This window comes from Pseudomyrmex gracilis, unplaced genomic scaffold (assembly GCF_002006095.1).
Source record: "Pseudomyrmex gracilis isolate BER0280 unplaced genomic scaffold, ASM200609v1 scaffold_116, whole genome shotgun sequence".
Lineage (NCBI taxonomy): Eukaryota > Metazoa > Arthropoda > Insecta > Hymenoptera > Formicidae > Pseudomyrmex > Pseudomyrmex gracilis.
Window position 1 is genome coordinate 96,656 of NW_018020700.1, and position 18,269 is coordinate 114,924.

Genomic DNA, 18,269 nt, shown 5'->3' on the forward strand with positions numbered 1-18,269 from the left:
CCTTAATTTCCTTTACTTACTTGTGTAAAAGTACACTGATATCTATCCAGACATAAGGAGATAACATAAAAGATACTTATTACTTATGTAGTCCCATTTTTATAATTATCTGTTGTCACGTTTTTAAAACTTACCGCGTACAAAAAACTTAAACTTTAAAATAAAGCTTATACTAAGCTTTTCTTTGTCCTGGTTTGTATGCAAACATCACGACAACACTTTGACAATTTTTTTATTTTCAAACCATGATTGATCATTCTGACGGAAGATTCAAATTGAATAGTCACTGTTGATGTGCTACAGATTATTTCTCTCGACTTATCTGTGATTTTCCTTGACGTTACATCGCGCGAGTTGTTTGAATTGTCCCTTGAGAAGCTTCCATTGTGTCCACTTTTCGGTACTGATGTTGAATTCTTTGCAAGTCTCTAGAAAAGCCGGCATACACAGCGATAGATAGTAATGATCTACAGTAGGTAGCAAATGATGCAAGGTGTGCGAGCCAAAGTGCGTCAGCGCTAGGAAAGTTGAATCATCGATTACTTCGCGATCGCGCACAGAATCCATCTCAAGCAGACCCCAGTCCATGTCATTCCTTTTTGAACAATAATAATAACAACATGGATTACAATTTATTTATGTTAAATTTCTTAAAAAAATAAAAATACTTAAAAAATTGTATCTGATTATATTAAAATTTGTAAAATCAGAATCTAATAAAATGTAAAAACACCTGTAAATATCACCGTCATGAAAAATATCGGGATGATGATGAGCCGCGTTAAAACCGATAAGACCAAAGAAGAAACTACTTAGCACCATCATTAAAAGCCATAGTTTAATTCCAACAAAAACGTTAGGCGCAATCAGGCTCATTGACAGAGGCAGCAGCAACGGCACAAAGTCGCGAAACTCAATAATTCCAAATTCCATGAATACCGCGTAGTATCTAAACACAAAAAAACATCGTCAGACACAAATGTAGATTACTCAAAATTATTTAAAAACATAAAATATATACATATATATTCGTTACCGTTTTATGCCTTCGACTGACGATAACAATATCCAGACGATAGGACTGATAAGCTTACTTATCATCCCGGCCAAATAAGATTTATTCTCGCGAGGAAGCCATTGTAGAAACGGCTCGACTACATAAATCTCGTAATCCCACATAGTGTTAGTATACATATGGTGGCTCATTACGTGTGTAATACGCCAATTTTTCGAAGATATCATACCGAGATCGAAGTAATACATTCGAAAATTGTCTCTCATATGAAAATAATTATGTCCCGCAATTACTGTCCATGTTAAAAAAAGGCCTACAAATATCAACAATACATCCATACAATTTTTCATTTTATAAGATAGTTTTTTTATTGCAATTATGAATTTCCTTTCTTGATGATATACTTACTAGCAGGAATAATAACGGCGTAAGAATGAACAAAAGCGGCCGCGAAACTTAGTGCAAAAGTTACGATTGCCAAAGAATCGGCAATAAGATTTGTTACCACGGACGGTCGATGAAAATCGACATTCTTCAAGGCCTCGGCTGCACGTTTCTTGAATTTACGATAAAAGCCGTCCGGTAAGAAGGTCAGCGGAACTGATCGCGGAGTAGTTACTTCGCGGACAAAGAATTTTGGTAGTAACCGCTCGGCCTTGTCGGTAATGTGATGGCTCTTAAGAAACGAGAGTAAAATCAAGAACTGGTATAAACAAAACTGATGTGTAACGGACATTTTACCAAATTTTTCAAGAACATTTATATATAAATTTGAGGAAATTAAAATTTAACACAAAATTTAATAAAAAATAATGAAACTACATAGTAAAATACTGATATAAAAGTAAATATATTCTCTCAATTTAATTACTTCGAACAACTCAGTAATATCAGTTCCTTTAGTGAGTCGAATCCACTCCGAGCCACCCGGATGGGACTTTGCGAACGTTTCTAGATCGTAGAGTTTGTTTTCAATTCTCCATAATCCTTCCGCACCGTCGATTGTTCTTCTAGATTGGAGAAATTGCGCTGCAGTTTTTGGTTCTTTATTTCTCGCTGGCAGGTAAGCCAAACCGGGCACTGTACTTGTTTTCGACATGCCAAATGTTTTCTTGATTTCGTCTAAAATAGCAATGTTGAAATCTTTCAAACTTATTTTTGCGGTCCAAAAGTAATTATACACACACTCACTTATATAACTAAATAAATAAGGCTTATCATCGTCTGCTCATGATAAGCACAATCACTGCTCATGCTACGCGTTCTCTACATCGCTTCATTTCGTGCGCTTCACTTGTAAATAAATCACTTGTTTTACTTACTACGTAGTGTATCCATGATTTGTAATCGCTATAAATATGTATATATTCGTGTTTTCGAGATTGCGTTTCTGATCTTTTCAACTAATTGGTTTTGACTGCGCGTGCGAGTTTGATACTGTGACTAATAAATACAAACATGCATAAACAAGTTGTTCTGTGCCATGGCCGTCGGGAATGTGGAAACAACGTAAAAGGAATAACAAAAAAATGAATTTGATTCCGTATTTATGTATTGTGTGACCTCGTGGAAATGTCGTAGGTAAACATCGGCTTACTACACTGTTATCACACCGCGATCGACTCTCAAGTAGCTTTGATATAAACTGCACTCTGCATCTAGATTATATAAATCGACTAGTATATATATATACAGGGTGTCTCCAGAATTCCCGTACAATCTCTCGTAGGCAGGTAGAAGGAATAAAACTGAGTCAAAAAGTCCTGAACCATTTTTTTTTTACTTATAATAAAAAAGTAATGGGGTAAATCAACGCCGACCTTAGCCAGGCGGACGTCAGTGAGCCACGCGGAGCGCTCACGCACACCAGGTAGTTCATGGTGGTTCGTCCATAGTTCATTGGGGGGGGGGGGCGAGCGTTCGACTAAAGGTCGGCGCTGATTGGCTTGATTTATTCAATAAAATTACTTCTTTATTATATATAATAGAAAAAAATGGTTCAGGACTTTTCGACTCAGTTTTACTCCTTCTACCTGCCTATGAGAGATTGTACGGCAATTCTGGGACACCCTGTATATAACACAGATGAACAACAAAAAAGCAATGTAAGTTGTTTGCAAGGTGAATCTGTTATACGTAAGAAATTAATACGTACGTGTCTTTAAAAGCAGAACTGTTTAAAGTCTACAATAAATATACTATAGGTGTCTGTCATAACATGTTTTACATAAAACTAAACTCGAACAACATGAAGTCAACTAAAATCGATTATAAATTGCTGCGACGTCTTATAATACTAAATTTTAGGTATATTTTAAAATATACCTAAATAGCACAAATGTGTTTAGATAAATCAAAAATTATCCCCCCAAAAAATAAGTTAAAATATGAATTACATAGAATTATTAACCTGTTTAAATAATAATATTTTATATTAACTTACAATTTTTGCGTAACATTAGTTTTTAAATACATTTGCTGTGCTACACAGAGAGATAAGTTCTTATTAATGGAATAGATACATTAGCGCGATTACAAATACAGTTATTTTTAAGTCGACTTTAATTCATGTTTCAAAGTTATTTAATTGTCGGCAAATAGTCGATTCTAGTCAACTTATAGTCGACTATAAGTAGACAATCAGTCATTCGTGTTGTGTGGGAATGTAAGAAAACAAGAACAAATAAGATAATTATAAGATTTACACACAATCAGTTAGTTTTAATTATTTTGAAAATACTGCAAAATTTGCTTTTTTTTGTTTTTTAAAGTATCTCACATTACAAACTTCATAAATTTACAAAAAATAATGTGACTTGTTTTTTTGCAAATTTTTTTTATATATTTAGCTCACACATTATTCTAGCATTATGATTCTTATTGTAAAGTATATTACATATGTCATATACATACGTTGAAACAAATCCTTCCAACGTCAAACCCACGTTGTTCAATTCGAACTAATAATAAATACTAACATTAAACTGGCAAAAGTTCGTAGTAATACTAAATACTCTGAAAAACGAGAGTTCTCATTTCTATTTATCTCTGTTTATTTTATAATCAGAGAGGTCTCTGATAACCGTGTGACCGCTCTTTAACGTCAGAAACAATTCCGAGAAATACACAATTCTTAAAATCGCAGTTTTTCAAGCATTGAGTTGCAACAATTGTTATAAACAAATGTTTTTAACACAGTAAAAGTTTGTTTGTTGATTTGTTCTTCATTCTCATTATTTTTGATGTTGCATTAAAAGCATTAAATGTCTTAAGGTTGGTTTATAATAATTGTTAACTTAGGTCGATACTGTAAAAATTAGAAGATAGGAAACCTTGTACAAACCTTGTAGATTATTTTTAACTATTATAAAAATGGTAACACCGATTGTATCTTTCAACTTTGCACTGTTCTAAGTTAACAGTTATTATAAACCAATCTTTAAAAAGAATAAAATAAAATAGAAAAATGTAAAATAAAAAAAGCTCTTTGAGCTGTCGATAGAAAAAATTAATTATGCAAAATATAAGTTTTGCATTCTTACATCATAATCTTGGTATCACGACAATGTTTTGCTAATAATAGTAGATTAGTAATCGATATGATTATACCAAGTGTCCAAAAACTACAGGAAAATGTTTTATATAATGACAGATTCTTTGGAACATTCTAAAACAAATATGCAAATACGAAAGCCTAATGAGACTATGATAGTTTACTTTTTAAATTATAAGTGACGTCATACTCGAGCGTTATTATAACTATTTTATTTATTTGTGTTAAAAGTTCTATATTTAAAATATACAATGTTCTCTAGATTTTTCTTTATCTTATATAACATTCTCTTAAAGAATTATTAAATTGTCAAATGCAAGAGAAATAAAGTGCAATTCGCTCTTTCTTTCTATATTACAAAAACATATCTCTTGTTTTACATTTTACTTTTTACGAGCAAGTATAAAGTCGACGTCCTTGCTGACGTTTTATATTTGACCCAATATATAATACATGACTTGCTGTGCAAATAAATCATTATATTTCGTAAATTTCTTGCTAAGTATTGCTTTGAAAAAATATTTGTAAGATAAATTGCAAATACATGCAAATACGTGCACAATAAAAACTTCTTCATTTTACGTAAACTTGGTAATATTAATCTTATGCATTTCTGATAATCGTTTGTTTACAACGTATTAAAAACATTTATTAACATTCCTCAAACATTCGAGATTCGCATGATGAAATCATGCAGTTGAACGAATAAAATGTCAAAAAAAAAAAAAAACAATGTAGATAGATGTTCAATGTAGAACTTATATATATAATAAGATAATAAAATATAAACAAAAATATAAATTTAAATTAAAGCAAATCTTATGAGATATATGATCCATTAATAAGAATTAGTAATTAATAAAAAATAGTTTAATAATGCTACAAATTGCTTTGATTCTCAAATTACGATTAGTCAATTCTTATGTTAGTATACAATTTATCATGATAAAAAAAATCTAGTGTACCGTACACTGTAGTTCTGTCGTTTCATCTATGATTTTTCTTGACATTACACCGGGTGAGTTGTTTGAACTGTCCTTTGAAAAGTTCCCACTGCGACCATTTGTCGCAACTGATGTTGAACTCTTTGCAAGTCTCTAGAAAAGCCGGCATACATAGCGATAGATAGTAATGATCTACAGTAGGTAGCAAATGATGCAAGGTGTGCGAGCCAAAGTGCGTCAGCGCTAGGAAAGTTGAATCATCGATTACTTCGCGATCGCGCACAGAATCCATCTCAAGCAGACCCCAGTCCATGTCATTCCTTTTTGAATAATAATAATAATAACATAAATTACGATTTATTTATGTTAAATTTCTTATAACGGTAAAAATAATAAAAGAATTTTATCTAATTATATTAAAATTTGTAAACAAATCAGAATCACATAAAATGTAAAAATCACCTGTAAATATCACCATCATGGAAGATATCGGGATGATGATGAGCCGCGGTGAAACTGATCATGCCGAATATGAAGCTGCTAAGCAACAACATTACAAGCCACAGTTTAATTCCAACGAGAACGTTAGGCGCAATCAAGCTCATCGACAAAGGCAACAGCAACGGTACAAAGTCGCGAAACTCAAAAACTCCAAATTCCTTGAATACCGCGTAGTATCTAAACACAAGAAAAACGCCGTATGTAAGACCAAAATGTAAATTATATAAAATCATTTAATTTGTAACAAAAAAGTATATACATATATTATTTATGTTATATATTCGTTACCGTTTTATGCCTTCGACTGACGATAACAATATCCAGATGATAGGACTGATAAGCTTACTTATCGTCCCGGCCAAATAAGATTTATTCTCGCGAGGAAGCCATTGTAGAAGCGGCTCGACTACATAAATTTCATAATCCCACATAGTATTGGTGTACATATGGTGGCTCATTACGTGTGTGATACGCCAAGTCTTCGAAGATATCATACCGAGATCGAAGTAGTACATTCGAAAGTTGTCTCTCATATGAAAGTAATTATGCCCCGCAATAACTGTCCATGTCAAAAAAAAGCCTACACAAATTTCAACAATATCATCCATAAATTTGTAATTTTACCAGATAGGTTTTTTAACACAATTATGAATTGTGTATTATTGAATATCCTTTCTTGATGATGTACTTACTAGCAGGAATGATAACGGCGTAAGAATGTATGAGAGCTGCTGCGAGACTTAGTGCAAAAGTTGCGATTGCCAAAGAATCGGTAATAAGATTTGTTACCACGGACGGTCGATGAAAATCGACATTCTTCAAGGCCTCGGCTGCACGTTTCTTGAATTTACGATAAAAGCCGTCCGGAAAGAAGGTCAGCGGGACTGATCGCGGAGTAGTTACTTCGCGGACAAAGAATTTCGGCAATAACTGCTCAGCCTTGTCGGTAATGTGATGGCTCTTAAAAAACAAAAATAAAATCAAGAACTGGTATAAACAAAACTGACTGTGTTACGAACATTTTACCAAATTTTTCAAGAACATTATATGTAAATTTGAGAAAACTAAAAATTAACAGAAAATTTAATAAAAAATAATGTGAAACTACATAATATAATACTGATAAAAGTAAATTTATTCTCAATTGAATCACCTCGAACAACTCAGTAATATCAGTTCCTTTAGTGAGTCGAATCCATTCCGAGCCACCCGGATGGGACTTTGCGAACGTGTCTAGATCGTAGAGTCTGTTTCCAATTCTCCATAATCCTTCCGCACCGTCGATTTCCCTTCTAGCTTCAAGAAAAGTCGCTGCTGTTTTTAGTTTTTTGTCTCTCGCCGGCAGATAAGCCAGGCCGTGCACCGTGCTTGTTTTTGACATGCCAAATGTTCTCTTAATTTTGTCTAAAACAACAAATATTTGTTATCTGTAAAATTTATTTTTGCAGTTTAGAATTAAACTTACATGTACACTCATATAACTGACAATGAATAAAAAAAGCTTATCAGTATCTGTTCGTGATAAACACAATCACTCTTTATGCTACGTGCATTCTTCCGTTTATCCACTCATGCCTCCCGTTATGCTTTTAAACAGAGAAAAAGTAGTTTCACTTATTTATATTGTGCATCCATGATTTATATTCAATAGTTTTAAACGTGTATAATATATTCGTGTTTTTGAGCGTATCCTTCTGACTTCCTCAGTTAATTGCTTTCAATTGCGTCAGTAAAACTGATATTTTGATTAACCTTTAGAGTCTGGATTTTTTCCATGAATTTTTGATACCCAAAACTTGTATACATACATAGTATGCAAAGCAATGTGTATAAGAATATGTATATAAGTAATATAAATATTTTTTGCAAATTTACCTTGTTTTTTCTGAGTATCGAATTCTATATATCGAACACATTTAGCTCACATAACTTATCATATAATAATTATAAAGTATATACATGTATTATACATACGTCTGTAAAACAATCCTGTCGTGAACGTAGTAATCAGAACTCGCAGTGTTACTTCTTCCAACTTGAAATAATGGCTCCACGAAACATTAACATTAACCGTAGCAATAATCAATTAATTATCTCCACGGAAAAAAGAGCATTCTCGGTATTTTTTAATAATATATTTGTCTAAATTCGATAATTAGTTAAGAGAGATTTTTGTTGATCATATAGTCGCTCTTTAACGTTCGAAGCAATCCCAAAGAGTGCACAGTTCTTAAATAGTAGTAGTTCTTCAAGTATCGAGTCGCAAAAATTGTTTTATTAAGCAAATATACTTTTACTTCTTGTTAACGATTTGTTCTCCATTCTCATTGTTTCAGGTGTTGCAAATCATTAAAAATATAGTTTTTGTATTCTTACATAATAGTCTCCGCATCACGACGAATGTTTTTCTAGTAAACGTAAGCGAGTGATCGACACGATTATGAACTACCGGGTGCTCAGAAATTACTGGAAAATCAACTGGAGTAGAGTTGATACGAGTCAATATGCTGGATGTGCACACACACAAGCAAATGTATAATATATATTCCAAACATGTAAATTAATACACGTGGAGATTCGAATTAAATTTAATTCAACAATATAACTTACTAGATTTGCATCTCATATGTGAAATACCCAATTTATCTTCTTAAAAGATTTGAAACTTCCATTGTGAAAAAAAAACATCTTGACTAAGAGTTGAATTTTGATTTTTTGCATTATGCACAGACACATTCGCAATGCAGCAGTCAAGGCTTTTTTTGCAATAGAAATTTTAAATTTTTTAAGAGAATAAATTGAGTATTTCACTTTTATGAGATGCTTCTATAAAAATCCTATAGAAATTTTTGGTTTTAAATTTAATTCGAATCTCCATGTGTATCAATTTACACGTTAGAGACATATATATGTATATTTGTACGTACATTCAATATAGTAGCTTATATTATTCAACATATTAGCTCATACTCTAATACTCAATTGAACATTTTACGAGCTTTATAAATTTGTTGTTAAAGAATATTGAAAAATATTTTATATAATTAGATTAAAAACAAAAAACTTGTAAGGCAATTATTTAAGCACAAAACTAATAAAGCTATAATAGTTTACTTTTTAAATTATAAGCACTTAAAACTAACGCCATATATGAACATCATTATTACTATTATTTGTTTGTATTAAAATTTTCATTTTAAAATTTAAAATGTTCTCTGATTTTTATTCATCTTATATAACATTTATTGTCAACAGTACATCTTTTTATCGAAGATTTGTGTGATGTAATTGCCATTGTATTTTTTTTCTAGCTATTCATGTCTCATAAAAAAATAATATGAAACCAATACTGAATGATGAAATAACTTGATTATATCTCGTGAAAACATTTTTATAAAAACGACGTTTTTATTTAATTGTATTTATATTTATTTTTCATTGTTTATATATAATACGTATATATTTTGTATTTTATATTTCATTGTTTTTCTTAAGTAACAATTTAATCGAATGTTATTTCATTATAAATATGTTTACAAAGTTAGGTGCTCATTTGTCTCTTTCAACAAATTTATTAAATTGTTGGATGCGAAAGAAATAAGTGCGTCGCAATTTGGTCTTCGTGATAGTTAAAAAAACATAGTTTTTACAAGAAAATACAAAGTCGACGATGACCGCATGGATCAAGTACGTATATCTAATACATAACTTGTTGCGCAAATAAATCATAAGATTTTTTACACACTTATTGCCAAGAGAATTTTGTTTTGAAAAAATATGTCTGAGTTAAATTGCAAGTGTCAATACAACAGGATTTTCCGCTCGTTTTACATAAGCTTGGCAATACTAATTTTACGCATCACCGATAATCGTTTGTTTTTACAACGCATTAAGAAGCTTATTTAACATCGCTTGAACAAGATTTGCGTGATAAAAAATCATGCAGAACGGTTGAACAAATAGAAAGTCATAGAATTAAAACAAAATAGATAAAATCATATATAATAAGATAATAGAATGTGACATTAAAAATATAAATTTTTTATATAAGTAATTATAATATCAAAATATTTAATAAAATTTCAACACAAATAGGAGAAAGAAAAGAAATCTCAATAAAAGTATAAATTGTCCTTTTGTTTATATAAGATATAATATTATACATCTGAGATTCATATATATATATATATATAAATATTTATATATATATATTTATTTATAAATATAATGGCAGTTCTGGCGTAAATAGTAATTAATAATATATGCAAAACAAAAAAATCTTACGAAAAGGAAACAAAGATTTATTTGGAAGATAATTGTACTATGCATGTGGTAGCTATCGAACTGTATATCAGTAGATTATATTTCTCGTTTTTTCACGAGATAAAATTCAAGTAAAATAAATAATTTAATAAGTGTTCGATAAGAGAAAAAGATTACAAAATTAAATTAAATTTTGTAATTGTAATTCTATAAAAGCATACAAAGCAATGGGGTACACTTGGTTTTTATTTTTATAGCAACAAGTTTTTACCCTACTAACAAATTATTATAATTCGACTTAATTCCTACTTCACTTGACTTTTATTATATTCTGTGTGTGATGAAAATAACAAAAGTAAATTATTATGTTAAAGAACACATTGTAATATGTCAACACAAAAATATTGTACATTTTCTCTTTTTTCTCTTATTGTTTCTATTCTTGTGGTCGCATTTTTTTAAATGTGTAATAATGTCGTAGTTTCTTTAAGTACTCTACTTTTAATTGTAATTTTGTTTTATTAAATTCTTTGTTCTTAATTTCTACATGAAAGCTTTAATCAAACATGACAGTAACATTATCAGGAAAATGGACTCGATTTTAATGGAACAAGCCGAATTGAATCTTCCGGTAATTCGAGGTGTTGTGCTCATGTGACCGGTATGATCCATGTGACCCATGTGATCTCTATGATCGTGCATCATCGTTGTCGAGTAAGTTGGAGATGAGTTCATCGCGCAAACTGTATCCATGATGAGTTCCTCAGCCGAGCCCACGAGTATTCTAAAGTTATAATCTTGCAGATCCAAGTTTGAGTACATAAAGATAGGTAGTCTGTCTGAGAGAACCCACAGATTGCCTTTCCGATCAATCTGTCAATGCAAACGAGATACGAGAGTAAATAAAAGAAAAATTCCTGAGCTAGAGCAGAACACATAAATAAATTGTCAATATACGTTTGTGAATATACCTTGAGATCATTAGGGAAAATCATGGTGACATTGTCCTGATAGACATAATCTTGTTGCTGTATGGTAAATTTCTGTTGCGGTCTCCAACAGGCGATGGCATTCATGTTGGTGAGCGCGTAGAAGAGAACTCCGCTTTTCGGATCCAGGAAGCTGACACTGCTCTGACCGTTGTGTCCGCGTGAGCCCAACGTTTGGAATTCGAGAGACGTTTCTGCAATACGTGGCAAGTGAATTCACATTTCAATAAACACTTCATATAACACATTTCATCCTTCGGGCAAAGAAATCCCAGGAAAAACAAAGATTTAGCAACTCTCCTAAGATTTTTTTCTTTACAAAAAAATCAATAGGATAATATAAATATTCATAATATTAGACAATTATTGTTTCTTCTTTTTTTGCAAGAATATGTAATTCTCTTAAATCTACCTGCAGCACTAGCACGCTTAGAATCGCGCAGCAGCCTTGTGCTGACCGAAAATTCCATGCCGCTAGAGAGCGGATGATAATACAGAGTGCTGTAGCCGTCGCCGGTCGGCGCCAGAGCCATTCCGAAAAGACCATCTTTCCATTTAAACGATATATCTGACACCTTGAATTCTTCGCCCTGAGAAAGACAGAGTTTGTCATTGATAATTTTTCGTAGAACTCTGCTCAAATCGTTACGTTGACTATTAATTAAGAAATTTCCGACATTTCCAGTGTCTTAAAAAAATGGTTTTAATTTAATCCCGATCAATTATATATAAATTTCTCGTAAAACTTTAAATAAACATCGAAAAGAGAAATGATGATAGAGCAGATAAATCGCTGTTATATTTTTCAATTATATACCATCGGATCTGGATTAAAAGAGTGGTGCTTGATAAGCCAAGACTGTTGGAGACTCCAAGAGTATACGACGAGTCCCGGACCACCCAGATCGCCCAGGTAACCGTAAGAATCCTCGCACGAGTAGTCCTCGACGGCGATATTGGCGAACAGGGAATCGCCGGTTCTCTGATCGGCTGGGATCACGTATTTGCGCAGCATATGATCGTTCGTCAGGTCATAGACGATCAGAGTTGGTGGCACCTGCTGCTCAGGATCGCCCAGGATGTCGGTCAGCCCAGTGTCCAAGACCCACAGCCGATTGCAACGATCGGCGCGTACACGAAATGTCGAGACGATCTCCGGCACGCCAGCTGCATTGTATTGATGCGCTTCCCAAGAGGGATAGGGGTGCAGGGGTGGCGATTCGCTCGTATCTGAAAGTTAACATACGCTGAAGAATTTCAACCTAAAGTAAAAAGTCTTTAACCTTTCCTTCATAAATGGCGATCAAATTCTTCTTATATCATCTATCTATATTAAAAAAAAAATGCTACCTAACAAAATAGCTAATCACCGTTGAGCCAAATGTAATTGAGACTAGCGGCAACTCCCTGTCTCCATCTAGGCACCGTGATAAAAATCCGGTCGCCAGCCACTTCTAGACCTAAAGGTAGGTTATCTTCTTGTTTGTAGTCTGGGAAGAGTCTCTTGCTGTCGTTGCTGGCCCATGCATAGTCGATTTGCTTCCATCGATAGGCGACACGCAGCTTGCCGATCGCGCTATCCAGTATGACGAGTAGAAGCGCGACAACGATCGACGACGTCCGCATATTGTTATTTTTCTCTGATAAAAAATACTCTAGATGATCTTTCTTGTTATATGTAACATATAATGTACGCATATGATATTTATTTATTTATTTATGAAATGACAATAATTTGCAAGATATAATTCACGACTTAGATAAAACCGAGTTATTTGTAATTGTAATATATATTTTTATACAAAGAGTGTATATATGTAGCTTGTTTTTTTGTGTGGAAACAGGTTTTGCTTTGTTATATTCCAGCAACGAATCAGTAATTCCATGTTTCGCAAGTGTCACAGCTCTCTTGTTATTTCAATGACATAACGGATCGTGGAAATAACGGTACCTACTTGAGTCAGTGCTAAAAAAATTGGAAGGTCTTCAAGAGTAAAATACATGTTATGAAAGAGCATAGAGAGAAATATAATATTGAAACGATATTGTTATCAAAAGCGTAAAGTATTCGATCTTACTTTGTTTCTCTATATTTGTTGTATCGCGCACAATTTAAAAAAATCTTCGAAGAAAAGTATATAAATCTCGTAATGTGTAGAAATTTATGAATTTATATTGTACAAGTCCAGTACGGAGATTTTCGGATTATCTATCGTTATTTGACAAAAGAACATAAAAACTTTAATGTGCTAAAACGCGTAGCGTATTTATTCTGGAAGTGATAATTTACTCCCGTTGTATTTATCGACATCGACGAGTGACGGAATCTTCGAAGGCCACCATTTAAAAACTAACCGGTTTTTATAGAACCGCATTTGTAATTTTGAATAACATTATCGCGCATCCTTATATAATGACAGGAATTACATAGATAGATGTCCGTATCGATAGGATTGTTCAAACCTGTCATTATAATTCCATAGTCATTCTAACGTTCGCGCAATTGCAGTTTAAAATTAAAAATCAAGATTGGACATATAAATAAAACATAAGTGTTGTGTGCAATAAAAAATTTTAGATTTTAATCCAGACGCAAAGCTATTTAAAAAATTCAATACTCATCATAAAAGTCAATAACTTTCCTCTCTTTGAAAGAAAAAAAGTTTTTTTTAGTTAGTAGAACGGAGTGCGCATAATAGATTATCTGTACTTAACAGATAGCTAATATTTCCGTAACACGGTTAATGGAAAAATAGAAAGCAATTGATTTTTCAGCCGCTTTATACTCGACTCGTTAAATGATATAGCAATCGCGATCTCATGCCGCTTCATACATATATGTATGTTATTTCATACCAGTTATCTAACCTACATGTTCACAACGCGTTTTACTTTACATTGAAATTATATCCGTGCATTTTGTTTGATTTATTTTAATATGGTTTAATTTATTTTAATATTTTATATATAATACATATGTAAACATCAACCAATTTTATTACGTTGAACGTATTTGTTATAATTTTGATTTATAATCGTTAATAATATTATTATTATTGATGATATATATTGATGATATTACGTTTAAGATGTGTTAATAAACGTATAAATTTTTAATCACGTATAAACGTTTGTTTTTACATTTCTCGATCGAATCAGGTCGTCGTGAAACATTGCACGCGTCAACAACTAATTTCGCGTCGATTTCCCTCAAATTGCACGCACAATTTGTCTCAAGTAGAAAGTATGACGACGACCTAATGGCAGTTCTCTTTGCAAGACAAAATATTCACGAGGAGGCAAAGTTTTCTGTCAAGTCACACAAGAAAAGCACAATTTCCCTCAGAGAATTGTCATCTTGATTGTCTTTTCGCGCAAACGAAACGTGTACTTTCGCGCGAGTTTCAATGAGCTCGCGGAATTGCAAACCAGCGTTACGTGCAACTGTATCAAAATGGACCGATCAAACTTGTCCCATTCCTCAAGAGAAATGAAGCCGATCGGAGAGCGGCAAAAATTCCACCAAACGAAAAGGCGTACTAGTTCAGAACTTGTCAGTCGTGTTAAACAATTTGTTGGGAGAGATTAACTTGCGAAAATAATCCAAAAGATAGTTGAGAAAAGAACGTCGATATATTAAAACAATACTGCAAAAAACACAAACATTTGCAGTACATAATTGTAATTTGTTGTATTATCACGTAAAAACATTTATAAAAAAAACTTGCAAAAATGATATTAATATTCATGAATAGATTTATCATAGCTAATTTGATGTATGATTTTTGGAGGACAAAAATCTTGAAAATGATCGCACTTTTTTGTTAAATATTACAAAATCATTCACGAACACAGAAAGAAATGTAAATTAATAAATATTCAAGGCCGTATTTACACTCAATTAAAATTCTGAATTGATCCTTGATTGGATCCTGAATCACACTGCACTTCGATCTCTTCTTTTCCGGAAAAGAGAACAGCGCGACAATTAAAAATTGGACCACGCGCACCGGGTATGCGCGACAAACTGGGAGTTTGTTCTTGCAGCGGCGAGAATCTGACTGTAACTGCGGTGCTCTTTTCCTGAGGTACCGGTACTTGCTAGAGAGATCCAGTAAGTAAACTCGCGCCAGATCGACTCATCGTAACAGTCGCGCAAAAGAGAGAAGCGCATCCAATAATGCAAAATAACGATAACAATTTAATTTGTTTCAATAATGACATATTGCAAACAGAGAATGTGCTCACGTGTGTAAAAAAAAGAGTATAACAAAAATGAATCGTTTTTTGCATATATTATATATTTTTATAAATAATCTTTATTATACGTACAATTTATTTAATTGCTACACATACGCATAAAAATATTATATCTTGTGTACACTTTCTCTCAAGTCAACATCTAATTTCCTTCTACTTATCATTTGATCAAAGAAATTTCTACTACAAACAAATGAGAATAGAAAGAACGAAGAACAAGCCGGAGAGAGAACTTATAAAGATGTGATTCAAGAAAGTCGGTTGTGCGCGAATCACAATACCGTCACCTTCTCATCCGGGTGTGCGAGTTGCGGATGATTATCCTGCGCGAACACAATGAAGAGAAGCCGTCGTCGTCGTCGTCGTCGTGAGATTACTGTGTTATTTTGCATCTCGATATGTGAGCGAGAAGAACGAATAGCGACAACAAGCGTGTGGCATATAACATAAACGTGCGAGCGAGAGCGAGGCAGCGGCATTTTTTTAGCCTTTTGCATCACGCAATATCTCTGCTCGAGCCGCTACTCTCGGCGGGAGTGTTACGCGTTTTCGAGGTCGATTGGCCGTCATGGCTTAGGCGCATTACACCTGGCTTTCACTTTCGTGATCGTCAGTGCCGTACGACCTGTCGTCTAACGACTGCGCGACTTCCTGGAAATCAATCAGAAATCTTTTTCCTTATATAGACCGTAAATACGTGACAAATGAATAATTCCACGCGAACAAGGAAAAATGAGTAATAAGTTTCGTGTGAATCGAAAATGTTGACGTGTTAAGTCGGTTGGTCACAACGGTTACTGCCGTTAAAGAATTGTATCTAACATACGAGATTCACTTTTGAGATGTTATGAAAGATTTCACAAAAATGAACAAAGTAAAAGATACATAATTAATATATAATACATACAGATAATTTACAAAGGATTAATATATCGGATGTCTCCGCAAACTCTCTTTTCTGCACCTATATCAAATCAAAGAGCAATAGATGTGATTTTTTAACGAATATGAATTCTTCTTTCTGCAATTTCTGCAAACGATGGTTTCGGGCTCGGTCAGCTTCCAACACGATACTGTCGATCGTCTCGTCCTGCCGCTCACCGTTGATCGATTAGTTCACCTATTCACCTGGATCCATTAGGTGAATTCGAAGAGACCTTGTTTGTGTGTGCTCGCTCTTTACTTTCGCGAAACGCGCTTTGTCTTCCGTTTGAATTTGAAAATCTTCTAATCGTTCGTTTTACATTCGAGTGTACGCGCGAAATCTAAAGTTAAACTTGCTCAACTTACAAACCTCTAATTAACTCGAAATTTTTTTATCGCGAGAGTCATTATCATTGAAATCCGGAAAATGCGACTGCATATTTTAATCACGTCCCCAATGACCAAATGATAGCAGTATGCACGCAGGTTTAATTAGCAGATTCCACTCAGTTGTCATCATAGTGAGTGAAGTATTTAGGCACGATATGTAAAGAAAACAACACAACAAAAATATAGAAATAAATGAAGAATGACATGACAATAGCACGTTATGCTTCAAATCTGCTACATTTTTGGAGCAAGTTCTGCTTGATTGATACAATAATATTTGCATCACGGCATGACACATTTATATTCTCTTTTTTTTCTGTCAACACTAATTGCAATAACAGAGTATGTTTGAATGCTGGCTATACTGTACTGGCATAATGTATTATTGCAGACTTTGTAAAATATGCTCATTCAGTCTCGGTTATCTAGGGTATTACTGCGTCTGTGCTTCTTTGTCGGTGACTTAACAAACACGATAAACACATGCCGCAATGTCCAGAATGATTTTACTACTTGCAACGCACGATGTGCGTACAATTGAAACATTCGATCATTCAGCAGTAAATCGATTCTTTCATCCTGTGTCATTTAATTGATGCTTTCAACGTCGTTGCGTTGCGCGAATACCTGTTGTACTTTCGTGTCTTTATCGAACGCATTTGAAAATATTATGGATAAAGTAATCGTTTTGCAATCGTTACAACACAAGGTTGAAATCAAAATTGAAATAAAATAAAATTATATTTAATTATATTTTATACAGTTGACAAAATTAAATTAGTAAATTACATTTGCATTTAAACACAGTTTCAAGATAAGTTTTTAAATTGTAATCTTAAATTATGGAAAGAGTTTTTTTAATATACAATACATGTGAGCGTAGCGCCATTTGATTACATTGTTCAGACAAATAAAAGAGATTTATATATGAGATAGAGAAATCTTGACTGGAAAATGGAAAACTGGTTTTTCAAGTCGATACAGGTTACCTACTCTATATCTTTTTTTCTGTTTTGCATTACATGTTATATTTATAAACAGAATCTATAAATCAATTATTGAATAAAAAACTAATTGTTTGAAACTAATATTTATCTTTGAAAAAACGCACGCTTATCAATTATTTATGCACTTAATAAACTAATTATTTAAGTGAAAACTTTGTTCGTACTTACAAAAATTATTTTTTATTCACCAATGGTTACACACGTCGATGTAGCTGCAATCGTGTTGATAACGCAATCGTGTTATCGCGTTCGTTGACATTAAGATTACACGAGAGCGTCTTGGAGCTACCGCAGACTTCCTTTTGACATAGTTTCAGTAATGCCGAACTATATATTCCACTACTAGAGTACTACGCGACGAAACTCAGTCTAGTTACTGAGCATACTTCGAACAAAAGAAAATTCGGCGTCCTCGTTTCTAGT

The 18,269-nt window shown here is 33.1% G+C and overlaps 2 protein-coding genes across 12 annotated transcripts; both read right to left on the reverse strand.

The window, feature by feature from the left end:
* Positions 1-12: 12 nt before the first annotated feature.
* On the reverse strand, positions 13-8,525 carry LOC109856375 (cytochrome b5-related protein). Of its 9 annotated transcripts, none has more exons than XM_020431575.1 (7): positions 3,929-4,457; positions 2,338-2,458; positions 1,887-2,137; positions 1,424-1,691; positions 1,037-1,328; positions 734-949; positions 14-595 (listed from the first exon to the last, which is right to left on the reverse strand). In XM_020431575.1, exons 2-7 carry the CDS (start codon positions 2,351-2,353, stop codon positions 319-321), a joined length of 1,320 nt encoding a protein of 439 aa, XP_020287164.1. In that variant the 5' UTR covers positions 2,354-2,458; positions 3,929-4,457; the 3' UTR covers positions 14-318. The 9 variants fall into 9 exon arrangements, with proteins under 9 accessions (XP_020287162.1, XP_020287164.1, XP_020287163.1 ...); XM_020431574.1 differs by having other exon boundaries at positions 2,338-2,673; XM_020431580.1 differs by lacking the exons at positions 14-595; positions 734-949; positions 1,037-1,328; ... (1 more) ...; positions 2,338-2,458; positions 3,929-4,457 and adding exons at positions 5,539-5,832; positions 5,975-6,190; positions 6,302-6,593; ... (1 more) ...; positions 7,167-7,417; positions 7,988-8,525 and having other exon boundaries at positions 2,050-2,137.
* A 1,979-nt stretch (positions 8,526-10,504) lies between these two features.
* LOC109856366 (protein yellow-like) lies at positions 10,505-15,901 on the reverse strand. Of its 3 annotated transcripts, XM_020431533.1 has the most exons (7): positions 13,344-13,426; positions 13,221-13,231; positions 12,636-12,905; positions 12,083-12,495; positions 11,678-11,855; positions 11,248-11,459; positions 10,505-11,149 (listed from the first exon to the last, which is right to left on the reverse strand). In XM_020431533.1, the coding sequence occupies exons 3-7, from the start codon at positions 12,889-12,891 to the stop codon at positions 10,820-10,822; spliced, it is 1,389 nt and encodes a 462-aa protein (XP_020287122.1). In that variant the 5' UTR covers positions 12,892-12,905; positions 13,221-13,231; positions 13,344-13,426; the 3' UTR covers positions 10,505-10,819. The 3 variants fall into 3 exon arrangements, with proteins under 3 accessions (XP_020287122.1, XP_020287120.1, XP_020287119.1); XM_020431531.1 differs by lacking the exons at positions 13,221-13,231; positions 13,344-13,426 and adding an exon at positions 15,813-15,901; XM_020431530.1 differs by lacking the exons at positions 13,221-13,231; positions 13,344-13,426 and adding an exon at positions 15,161-15,402.
* Between the last annotated feature and the right edge of the window lie 2,368 nt (positions 15,902-18,269).